Source organism: Bubalus bubalis, chromosome 19, assembly GCF_019923935.1.
Source record: "Bubalus bubalis isolate 160015118507 breed Murrah chromosome 19, NDDB_SH_1, whole genome shotgun sequence".
In the NCBI taxonomy this organism is placed as follows: Eukaryota; Metazoa; Chordata; class Mammalia; order Artiodactyla; family Bovidae; genus Bubalus; species Bubalus bubalis.
In genome coordinates, this window is record NC_059175.1 from 28,230,162 (window position 1) to 28,243,499 (window position 13,338).

Below are 13,338 nucleotides of genomic sequence, written 5' to 3' on the forward strand. Positions count from 1 at the left end.
TTTGATACAAAGACAATGCCACTGTTAAGATGAGTGAAGTAAATGGCAGATAATCTGGAAAAACTTCTAGACTGAGAAAAGAGCGTTCACTTCCCCTCTGTAAGAATTAGTGGTGTAAACAAAAATCAAAACTAGAAGAATTATTTTAAATACTGTTGAAGTATAATCTGGTTAAAGAATCTTAGGAAAAATACCCCATTTCTAGGAAGGCATTCCTGGAGAGAAGAATTGTAGTTTTGTTCATGTCCACCCATACCTCTACTGCTTTGCATATGCTTGATAGACCAAATTACTAGTTTTTGATTCCAAATGAATAAATCTATTTGCGTTCTTTACATAATAATAACTTTGGCTTTAAAGCATCTCTTTAACAAATTACCTTTCCATTATTCTATCCAAATTATAAAGCATATTTGATCAAGTTTACAAAAATAGAACAAGATACCTTATACAGCCATATCCTAAAATCGAATGCTCAGTTTAAAATTTCAACATTCTTATGGACTCTGTGGGAGAGGGAGAGGGTGGGAAGATTTGGGAGAATGGCACTGAAACATGTAAAATATCATGTATGAAATGAGTTGCCAGTCCAGGTTCGATGCACGATACTGGATGCTTGGGGCTGGTGCACTGGGACGACCCAGAGGGATGGTATGGGGAGGGAGGAGGGAGGAGGGTTCAGGATGGGGAACACATGTATACCTGTGGTGGATTCATTTTGATGTTTGGCAAAACTAATACAATTATGTAAAGTTTAAAAATAAAATAAAATTAAAAAAAAAATAAATAAATAAAATAAAATTTCAACATTATCCTAGAAAAATATAATGAATTATTTCGTATACTGTATGCATATGCAGCGGTGCCATTTCCATGTATATAATTTATGATGTTTCTTCGTAACAACTGATCAACACTTCACATTCGTATAGAAGGAAAAGGAAGACAGTAAATACAAATAATGAAGATGCTCGATAATAAGGGCCCATCAATTTTTATAAAGGTTAATCACCTTCCATTGAAAACAATCCATGCTTTTATTAGTGTCACCATTTCAAAACACTGACCGGGCACAACATGCTTGATAGATGTAAAAGTTAAAAGCGTAATAAGATGCTGTCTGCAAAATATCTGTAATGAAGGCAGATGACTTCAATGTAAATAAATGATTACAGTCAAAGAACTGCAAAAGCAACCTTAATTTCTGAAACTATATAGAGAATGAGCGACAGATAAATTATATGAATTTCCTTGTTAGTTGCAGAGCGCTGCGGAACCATAGGCCTTTCGGATGACAAGCACAGATTTCTGCTAGAGCGTGTGCGGCTGTCTCTGCCTTGGAGTGGGTGTCAGGAGAGCCTCGTGTGCTCACCTGTCCTCCGTAATAAAATTCTTCCGAATCATTGTCTCCTTCAGAGTCTTCCTCCACTGTGCTATTCTGTCTTGACTCCTTAAAATAATAGAGTAAGAAGACAATTTTAATGGTCAAATTAGCTTTTCCTCCTTCGGAAATAAAGGTAACGAATGGACATAAAAGGTAGGTCTTGTGTATACCATGTGATTTTTAAATAAAAGCATTCTTGGTGCAATGCAAACCAAAAATGAAAGATAGTAACATAAGTTTTGTGGTGGGTGCATGAAGCTCTATGTCCCTGGTCTTGAGTTTTATAATTTAATATTTGATGTATATAAAAAACTATGTTTATCAATTACAACTTTGGTGTTGTTCTGATAAAACATGTGACAAGCTCATACTGATTCAACTTTTTGTTAAAAAATTCCTCAGCATTATTTATCCCAGACTGTTCTCACTTTCACTGCCAACTCCACATAATGGTATAAAAGAAAGGGCACTTTGAATCTAATAATATAAAAATCAAATTATGCATATACATACAAATACATTACAAAGATAACTTTCAGTGTGTAGAAATTATTTGCTTTAAATTTCAATTTTCAAAAGGATGTTTACTTAAATATACTTGAAGTATGAGTTTCTAATTAACTGAACCGTATCTGTTATGTGTCTAAAGTACAAATGACAAAAATTCATCTAAAGTAACTATTCCTGTCCCTGGGCCCTGTTAAAATAATTAAGAAAAAGGTAGCTGCATTTAGACACAGGAATCTATTAACTTGATGTTTTGTGATCATCCCTAAATTTCTAGACCAAATTTCAAATTATTAAAGAAAACAAAACAAAAAACCTAGAAAAGGGAATGTAGGTTTTATAAAATATAGTTTCTGGTTTTAGCGATGATAATGCTAAATTAGTGGTGCTCACTCTGGCTACTGAAGTGCAGAATGAATGGTATAACACTAAAAGGAAAGCAGGGTGGCTTTCAGTGCATAGTTTTTGTTTTATTATAAGATAACTTGATCCTTTTTTTTTTCTTTTTTGATGTGGACCATTTTAAAAATCCTTATTAAATTTGTTACAATATTGCTTCTGCTGTTTTTATGTTGTTGTTGTTGTTGTTAATGGCTACAAGGCATGTCCCCAACATTGGGAGGCAAAGTCTTAACCAATGGACCACCAGGGAAGTCCCAGTGTATAGTTTTAAAATCAAAGAATTGTTGGTCCCACCATCATTTTGTTTGTTTAATGTCCCAGTATTTATTTACAGATTGAAGTAAATTTCCTAAAGGTGCTATTGTTCTTTTAACACTGGCCAAAAATACTAAGATTATACCCAAGCTCTGTGCTCCTTTAACTAGAAAGACCATCTTTTACAGATAAAATTTTAAAGATCTCATCAAAATTATGTATAACACATACAGTTATTCTAACTATGCTACATAAGTGCTCTTCAGTCAACTACATTATTAGATGAAAATACAGAAAATAAGTTAGGTTTTGTACACACTTCATTTAGATTTAAATCAGATGTTCTATTACTTTAAAGGTAGTTAATTTTAGGACACTATCTTTCCCATACATAAATCCCTAAGCCAGCAGCATGAACTTCATTCACTACATGCAATCTTAATCTAAATAATGATGGTATTAACCACAAATACATGGTAAATTTCAAATACATCTATACTGTTTTGAAGAAATATAATAAAACATAAAATGCAACTTACATACCTCGCCATTTTCCTTCTGTAATTTGGATTTTATAGATAAGCAACAGTTAATGTCATTTGTCTTTCTTAATTCTGAAATATATAATTAAAGGATCATTTTAGTTTTCAGCATACTATTTACCAAACATTTATAAGTTTCAGTATAAAAACATCCAAAGATGATTCTTTTTTGCAAGAGAATTAAGAAATATTTTGAAATTATCCTATGTTAAAGAATTATATACAAACTATTCTGATTTTTCATTGCCCATAGAATGTGGTCACACTAAAGTGGCCACAGTACAAATTCCTTCAGCTCTCACTATATATTTCATGGAATCTATGTTGTGTTATGTTTTTTAAACATTCAGTTTGTCTAGCAGTATTGTTATGCATGAAAGTATTTTCACAAGCAAATATCAAAATAATGTGTTTAAACAGGACTTTAAAGTACTAATTTATGCATTTAAAAAACTGTTGAGAGACAAACTAGTGATGTTAAATAGAAAATTTGCATAGAGAACCAGGCTTATAGATTCCAAAGATAAATATCTATTATATGGGTTAAAAGAAACCAAAAAACAAAGCTACCTACAATCAACAAAATATTAACCAGGAACTTAAGAAAATAGTGTATTCCCATTACCTGTTGCTAGTCGATGAAAAATTACTGGAATTGGCTCTGTAGTAACTAATACATCTTCATCATTTTCTGAACTTGACACATATGTATTATCTGCAAAGAAATATAGACAACTAACGGCATAGTAACTTGAAAAAGTACAACCTTTATTAAAAACAATTAAGGAATAGCGCTACATCACTTCCAACACTTATGAGGTACTATTATTCTAATTTAATCTGGAAAAAAAATGAAGGAAATTACAGGTTTACTTGCACATTAATAATGTGCAAATTAATTACAAATGTTTTCTTTAACAATGCTTGTATCTTCTGGAGAAGTACAGACTTTGGATAGAGACTATTCAAACACATCTCTAACATTTCATGCAGTAATGGATCATTTGGAAGTGACTGGTTGCCTCAACTCACGGAAGAACATCCTTTGAAATACTGGTATAAGTCTATGGTAATATCTGGGCTTCCCTGGTAGCTCAGCTGGTAAAGAATCTGCCTGCAATGCAGGAGACCCCGGTTCCATTTCTGGGTGAGGAAGATCCCCTGGAAAAGAGATAGGATACCCACTCCAGTATTCTTGGAATTCCCTGGTGGCTCAGATGGTAAAGAATCTGCCTGGAATGTGGAAGATCTGGGTTCTATCCTGGGGTTGGGAAGATCTCCTGGAGGAGGGCATGGCAACCCACTCCTGTATTCTTGCCTGGAGAATCCCCATGGAGAGTGGAGCCTGGCAGGCTATAGTCTAGGGGTTCGCAAAGAGTCAGACATGACTGAGCGACTAAGCACAGCACAGCACGTGATAATATCTGGGGCTTCCCAGGTGGCACAGTGGTAAGGAATCTGCCTGCCAGGGAGGAGACATCAGAGTCGCAGGTTCAGTACCTGGGTCGGGAAGATCCCCTAGAGGAAGAAATGGCAAACCACTCCAGTATTCTTTCCTGGAAAATTCCAGGAGGAATCTGGCAGGCTACAGTAAAAAGGGGTCACAAAGAGTCAGACAGGACTGAGCATAGCACACGGCACACACATATTGTAACATAATACACAGTTGCTATATTTTTTGCTCACTGATGATTACAGGGCATCTGTGACACAACTATTTAACAAAGAGTTAAACAGACCATTAAATAATGGTCTTAAAATATGCTCATCAATGATGTATAAAAATGTAAACATATATAAAATGAAAGCATAAAATACATCCAACAAATAATAGAAGGCTGCATCAATATCTGCTAGGAGAAATGAGTGTTCAGATGACTTACTGAATACATGATAAAAGATCTTGAGCCAAGTTTTCATAATATTCTGTCAGTGCAGTGAGAGCTATCGAGCTAAGTCGTTATTTCCAAAGATACATCTGTACTGTTTAGGCCTTGAGGAGTGAGTAAGTGAAAAGTGATATGTATTCACAGCGTAGCCACAAAAGACTCTCAAAGTTATAAAGCTTTAAGTTATTTAGGAAGGTGAGAGGTGATGGGGGTGGGTTGGACTTGGTCTGCCTCATTACTTTGTTCTAATTGTTCTAATTACAAATTCTTATTTCTTTTTCAACTAGCATCTAGGAGGGTGTGATATTTCTATGTTTATCTAGTGAGACCCCAGATTAAGAAACAGATTTTATATAAGTTTTAATTACTGTCTTGTTATATTAGGTGAAACTTTGACTGCTTATCTGAAGTCTCTTCTGTTAGTAAGCTCACACGTTCAATTGAGGATCAAAAGCTGCTCTTAAACCCAGTTTTTAAATTTCTTAACCCTCATTCAGAGCCTCACTGATTCAAAGTTATTTATATGGAATCAATTTAGTTAGGCTTTCCCCATGCACAATGGATTCCTTGAAGCAAACTTGTGAAGAAAAAGAGCATTAAAACAACAGAAGCAACTGCTAATCACCAACTAGAAGGGAAGATACAGAAAAATCTGTAAAGTGGACACAGTATCATGGAATATCTTGGTGTCATGGAATGAGGAGGTTTCTGCTAAAGCATCAAGAGGCAAATAAATTAGAATTTTCTGTTTAAGAAAACAAGGAAGTGAATAATTCAATTTAGAGGATCAAATGGCTTACTGGAAGTGAGGTGTGAGTCAAGAGAATATAATTTGGTAAATAAATGTTGCATAATACTAAAAGACAGGATTATGCATTCAACATAACATTTTTAAAAAGAGATTTTCCACTGGTTTGTATTTTGATTAGTATTTAAGTATCAGAACACTTCCCATTTCTGCTTTTGGCTTAATTTACCCAAACCAAAATGTTTTCAGTTTTAATGGATAACAGTATCCATTAAATCACCATTACAATACAACAGGCCAGATCACAGAGGAATATCCAGGTCAAGAAGAGAAATGTAGGAGCAGACAAAGCACTTCAAATCTAGACTCTGCTAACAATTAGCTGTTGATCTCTTTAAATCTAAGCCACGTTCTGCTTAGTTATAAAATGAAGAGGTTTGCTGATGGGGGAGCTTTGAGGAGCATCCCAGCTGTCTGAATGAATTGTGTGTTTTCTTTTGTTGTTGTTGTTTAACTAACTATTTTTAAATCTTCCTCAAACTATTTTGACATCTGTAATAATACTCATCTTTGTTTAGACATAGGAAAATAGTACACAAAAAGGGTAAACAATGCATTTAAGGTAACAGGATGAGTCAGTGACAGACAGAATGCTTTCAAGCTCAAATTCCTTCTCTGCAAGTCTCCTACTTGAGTTTAGGGCTGACAATGTCTTTTCTTTCTAAAAGCTTCTGGCTCAGATGGTAAAGTGCCTGTCTGCAATGCAGGAGACCTGGGTTTGATCCCTGGGTTGGGAAGATCCCCTGGAGAAGGAAATGGCAGCCCACTCCAGTAGTCTTGGCTGGAAAATCCCATGGACGGAGGAGCCTGGTAGGCTACAGTCCATGAGGTCGCAGAGTCAGACATGACTAAGTGACTCCACTTTCTTTTCTAAAAGCTTCTGGGGACAATTAGGTTCTTTAACGTATACATTTTGTAGAGAACCTGTATAGATCCTTGTTAAAGGCTGTTACCAATATGAATATTTTCTCTTCCCTTCCCTGCCAGACTATGCAAGCATTACTGGAAATTCTGTGGACAGAGGACAGATGAGTAGAGAGCTATGAAAACATGTGTTTTAAACCACTGCTTTTATTCTATTTCATTCTATTTCTAATTTAAGCCATCATTCTATTATTCATTACTCTGTAACTTCATAGAAATAATTACAGATAATAACTGTATTGATTTTATAACATAATCTGTATAGTTCCCCCATATATGATATTCATATAAACCATCCAACCCAGTCAATTATCAATATCATCCTTATTTTAAAGACGAGGAAACCAAGACTCAGAGAAATTAATTCACCCAAGTTATTTAAGTAATTAAAGTTTACACATAGGTAGTAAGTAGTAAAACTGTCTGAATCCAAACATCAATGCTTTGTTATTTCTTTAATATCAAAAATAGAGAAATGAGAGAATTCATACCCTCCAGTAGGCAAGCGTCCTAATTAAAGGTGGTAACCCAAAAGGAAGAAATCTGCTGGTCTGTCACAACAGAGTCACAACCTATGATTTGTAATATACACACATGTGTGCTAAGTTGCTTCAGTTGTGTCTGACTCTTTGTAACCCGTGGACTGTAGCCTGCCAAGCTCCTCTGTCCATGGAATTCTCCAGGCAAGAATACCGGAGTGGGTTGCCATGCCCACTCCAAGGGATCTTTCCAGCCCAGGGATCGAACCCAAGGATCCTGCTTGACAGGCGGTTTCTTTACCACTAGTGCCACCTGGGAAGCCTGATTTGTAATAAAATTAACTTTAAAAAACAGAAAATTGTCTACAGTATAAACTCCATGAAGAAGTACAGATAACCAGAAGGCTGCTCTATTTCTTCACTATTTTGAAAAGCCAATATATATATTTCATTTATATACATGTCATTTTATATACCTAAACCTTAAAGACCCTCTAAATTTACATTTTCACAAAAACAAACTATGAAATGAATTTCAATAGATGGCACAGGTAACTTAATAGGTTAAATTATAAAATAGCAAATCTTCTCCTAAGGAAATAAATAAGATGGCATAATCTTGAATTGGGAAGATTATGCTGATACATGGTCATAGGATAAAAAAAAAAAATTCCGTACTGTATTTTCAAACTTAAATGATAAGATAATCATTAAGCCATAAATTCATAAAAAGTGGGGGGGAAAAGCCTGAGGAACATTATCAGAAGGAATTAAGAAAAGTACTATCAAGATTACTGAATTTAGAAATTAGAAGCAACATAAAAGAGCTATTTGTTTGAAATAATTTTTAAAATAGACAAACATTTTAGAAGAAAAACAAAGGGGGGAAAGACAAAAACAAATATAAAATAACATAAATAAGGAAGGGGAAATAATCACAGAGATGCAGATTTTTAGATTTAAGATTGAATACTATTAAAAAAACTTTTTGCTAAAAGAAATTTGGACATTTCTCCAACATAGTGAACTTTCAGGAAGAACACATGTTAAAAAATGGCTAAAGAAATAGAAGAAGAAAAAAAAAAAGAACAGGTCACTAATCATGGCAGAAAAATATAACTGCCCTAGAACAATCTCTGAAAACATAGCAGGCTCAGACAGATTTGCTAGCAAGTTCTATCAAATGCCAAAGAACAGTTTAATCTCTTCAGCAATTTGAAGTCTTTAATAACAGAATTATGACAAAATACACATAACTCTTATAAAGCAACATTAAAATATCTTCTAATATAACTTGTCACCTTTTGTTCAAAGGAGAAACCATATATGATACCTCATTTGATGCCAAACGAGAATTGGATAAATTGTAAATATTCATTCGTTAAAAAGAAAAAGCTTGGTAAATGAGAAAAGGAATGATACCTGCTTTTCTGAAAGCGACTAGAAGCAAGCTCACTAATTTTGAGAAAAGGAGGGAAGCTGCCAACTTTCATATCTATTATTAAAAATCATTCTGGAAGTTCTGGCTAGTGCAAGAGGAGAAAAAATACAGGTATGAATACTGGGAAGGAAAAGTAAGCATATAATTTTTATATAATATTGTATATATATATATATATTCATATAAAAAACCAAGCATATTAACTGAACTCCTAGTACAAGTAACTAGAATTAAATTTAATAATGGGGGAAATATTATCACAGTAATATTCACTTTGAAGAAAGCTCCATAAAAATACTGCTACTACTCCTTCTCCAGAAGTATCTTCAGAAGTGACAGGAATCAGAACTGAATTAGAGTCCTGTTACCAGCAAAACTACATGGCCTTGGGGAATATTCAGCCCAGTCGGACACGACTGAAGCGACTTAGCAGTAGCAGTTAGCAGCACACTTCTTCACGTATAAAACGGCATGATAACACTTGTTCTGTCTATACATAGACTATATTTAGAATAAATTCAATCATGTATATAAAAATACTTGGATCTATCCCCAAGCTCGCCGATCCTCTCTCTCCATCTTCATGTTTTATTTATATTCCTTTTTAATAAATTAAATTATATTGGAAATTCACTAATAACTTGCTTCATGAATAAAATTCAATTTTAAAAAAGCACCAATGATAACCAATACTTTATTTTCAATTTCAATTTCTGTATACCATAGTTCCAAGTGGGGCTCTTGTATGGTGAGAAAAACCAGAGTAATACCCCGTGGCCACAAGAGGGAGCTAAATATTTGGTTCACTTAATTAAAGGCACCATCATATTTCCTACACCACAGAATAATTCACTTACTGTCTTCAATTGGGCTTTGATTTGTGGCATTATTTCTATCACCTTGACTTAAAAGTCCTGCATCACTCATGGCTGACATCTCTAGAAGCTACCTCAGATGAAACACACAATAATTATATTTACAATAAAAAGTTGAAGGCAGGAGGAGAAGGGGACAACAGAGGATGAGATGGCTGGATGGCATCGCTAACTCAATGGACATGAGTTTGAGCAAGCTCTGGGAGTTGGTCATGGACAGGGAAGCCTGGCGTGCTGCAGTCCATGGGGTTGCAGAGAGTCGGACGTGACTGAGCAACTGAACTGAACTGAACAATAAAAAAGTAGGGCTTTTATTTTCCTAACAGTTAAGCAAACATTCAGCATCAAAAGCATACTATATCATAAGGGAGAGGGCTGATTGCAAAATCATCCAAAAACTTTTTTCTTTATATAGTTCATGTCTTGGTTCTTCCAATAATATCTGCCTAGAATACTTTTGATACTACTATTAAAAATAGGTATATATTTAATAATGAATAACTTCTTATAAAATTGTACAATAGTTTTATAGCATGCTACACTTGAAATATATGGAGATCATAGTAAAGTAACTGTAAGGGAATTTGTGATTTCTGTAAATTATTTTAAAATATTAAATTTGATTTTACAAAAAGGTTAAATGCAGAATGAATATTGCTACAGGAAATACTTAGGTTAAAAGCTAAAGAAATAAATTTTACAATATTCTGACACCACATTATTAACTAATTATTTTTTTAATATTCAAAATACATATAATCAAAATTATAGCAATCTACTCATTTTATACAGAAATTATGATCTCAATATGCATAGTAAATGAACAAAATAGTTATGATTTAAATAGGAATTAGAATTATGACTTTAACTTATAACACACATAGGTCAGTTTGGTAACCATCAGATTTTATTAGGAATGAATATGGAGTAAAAAGTATATATATGAAATATAAGCAGATAAAATTTGCTAATGTTTTCTACAGTGTATGATAAACAATAGATTCCTGCATTATACCTTTTGGGGTAAACTGTGTGTTTAGTTGTGTCTGATTCTTTGCGACCCTGTGGACTGTGGTCCGCCAGGCTCCTCTGTCCACAGGGATTCTCCAGGCAAGAATACTGGAGTGGGTTGCCATGACCCCCTCCAGGAGACATTCCCAACCCAGGGACTGAACCCATGTTTTCCGCATTGAAGAAGGATTCTTTATCATCTCAGCCACCAAGGAAGCCCAAGAATACTGGAGTGGGTAGCTTATCCCTTCTTCAGGGGATCTTCCTGACCCAGGAATCAAACCAGGGTCTCCTGCATTGCAGGAGGAATCTCTACTAGCCGAGCTACCCGGGAAGCCCCAGTCAAGACAGTTTCAATCTTCTCTAAGTCTACAGTCTCATGCTCTTACTCAAGATAAAATTACACATATCATTTGTGAGAAAAGAACTAAAGATAAACAAATCTTGCTCATATCTTCAAATTATTATGACAAATGTTGGCAAACACATCCTGGGCTCTGGTGAGATTACAGTGAGTCCAGAAAGTAAGACTGAACATGGCCTTGAAGAAAGACACTGGTTTGATGTATAAAAAAATGAATCTATAGTGATCTTACATTCTGCTTTTTATGCACAAGTGTTTGTGGACCTAGTAATCGATTTCAGGACACACAGGGAGGACAGCTGAGCATATGTAAGAAGCCTAGGGCAGTCTAGCAGTACGGTCCACGGGCTCTGGATTATTGGGTTCCAATTACAGCTCTTCCCCTAAGGGCACTGTCATCATTCATCTGTAAAATGGGGACATTATGGTAACAATCTCATAGGGTGGTTGCAAGAATTGTTTAATTATATACACACTTAGAGAAGCACTTCCCTGGTGGCTCAGATAGTAAAGACTCTGCAATGTGGGAGACCCAGGATTGATCCCTGGGGTCAGGAAGATCCCCTAGAAAAGGGAATGACTATCCACTCCAGTATTCTTGCCTGGAGAATTCCGTGGACAGAGGAGCCTGGAGGGCCACAGTCCATGGGGTTGCAAAGACTAGGACACAACTGAGCGTGTTATCACATACACATACACTTAGAGAAATTGAGAACGGCTTGTTATTTTCAACTATTACTATTACTTTTAGCTATTGTTTTAGTTGTTGCTCCTACCTATTATTTTTAGGTTATGAAAAACCAAATGATTTCCCCAAACCAACAACTAAACCAGTTTAGAGAACCTTTATTTTAACCATAATGAGGTAAGTACATAGGCTGACACTATCATATGGGCTTAAAGAAAGATTAGTTTTCACAGGGAAACTATTTTGATTCTGGACTGCATCTCAGGGTAAGACATGTACCTAGCAGGAAATCAACAGAATTATATCTTTAAGTCTTCCCCTGCCAGTGATTCACCCCTGGATATATTTAAATGCATTCCATATCTCCAGAAGAAAAAATATTCAAAGGAATCATGGCATAAATATTTGTAATAAAAAGAAGAAAAACATACCTGGGTAATCTTCAGATACATGTACTGAATAGGATACACTGTTAAAACAAGGCAGGGGGGGAGAGAAAAGACAGGCTCAAGTTACTACTAAGGCAGACATGCTTTTACACAGTAAAAACCAACTTCAGGTTACTCATTAATTTATATAGATACAAGTATAAACAGAAATCAAGATGTTTGACACAGGAATCTTACAGATTTTTTAAATACATGACATAGTAATATAAATCTTTTGTGATACTTTTTATAGTATAGCTAGGTCTTTTTATCTCAGCAGTGTCTAACATTCAGTTCTTTATAAACATGTGCATTGTTTGTGTGCTGCTGCTGCTGCTAAGTCCCTTCAGTCGTGTCCGATTCTGTGCGACCCCACAGACGGCAGCCCACCAGGCTCCACAGTCTCTGGGATTCTCCAGGCAAGAACACTGGAGTGGGTTGCCATTTCCTTCTCCAATGCATGAAAAGTCAAAAGTGAAAGTGAAGTCACTCAGTCGTGTCCGACTCCTAGCGACCCCATGGACTGCAGCCCACCAGGCTCCTCCGTCCATGGGATTTTCCAGGCAAGAGTACTGGAGTGGGGTGCCATTGCCTTCTCCGCATTGTTTGTGTAGGTTTTATCAAATCATCTTTTCTTACCAAAAAATGAAGTATTCTCCCATGTAGTATGGCACTTAAGGATCTAAACATTTATTTTTAATATTGTCTTTTCATAATATGTTGTGCTTTTTGAAACAGGTCCTTTACTTTAAAGAATTAACAAAATGGTGACAGTGTACCTAATAGGTATTCATAAACCAATCTCTCATCACCACCGTATATAGTAAATAAACTACCTCCTGTACTCAGAAGGATTGGGTTGTTTTAAAAATCACTTTTAGCAACTCCATTCTCGGTAACCCCACTGTTTCTATGTATTTATCTCGTGACACATGGGGATTTGTCATACTTTGTTTATTCTCCTTTATCAACTAGATTGCAAGTCACTTGAAATTAAGGTCCATTGATATTTGTATTTTCAGCACAGTTACCTAGGCTAGACACACATGCATGATATTCAGCACATATTCAGTATTAGCTTTTTGGATGGATCAGTGGGGCTGCCACTTGTCACAAAAAAGTCAAAACTGAGTTCAAGTTCAGCCAAAATAACTACCTGTTCAGACCAAAAATTATCAATTGTCTTTGAAGAAATTTACAGAATACACAGCCTATATGAAGTATCATTCACCAAGTCAATACAGTCCAAATTACTTGACACATTAACAAATAAAAAAAAACTTGAACCTACTTCAAGAAAAAAATTTGACTCGTCTATGAGATTAGCCCTCAATAATGTTA

General features: G+C 35.2%; 1 protein-coding gene across 3 annotated transcripts in view; it reads right to left on the reverse strand.

Annotated features, from left to right (window-relative positions):
• Positions 1-13,338, reverse strand: part of PARP8 (poly(ADP-ribose) polymerase family member 8) — a 196,176-nt gene that overhangs the window by 86,673 nt on the left and 96,165 nt on the right. For all 3 annotated transcript variants that reach the window (XM_025270536.2, XM_025270537.2, XM_025270535.2), the window contains exons 4-7: positions 12,001-12,038; positions 3,716-3,805; positions 3,092-3,162; positions 1,373-1,450 (exon numbers count right to left, since the gene is read on the reverse strand). In XM_025270536.2, the coding sequence (XP_025126321.1) occupies positions 1,373-1,450; positions 3,092-3,162; positions 3,716-3,805; positions 12,001-12,038 (277 nt within the window). The remainder of the gene's footprint in view (positions 1-1,372; positions 1,451-3,091; positions 3,163-3,715; positions 3,806-12,000; positions 12,039-13,338) is intronic.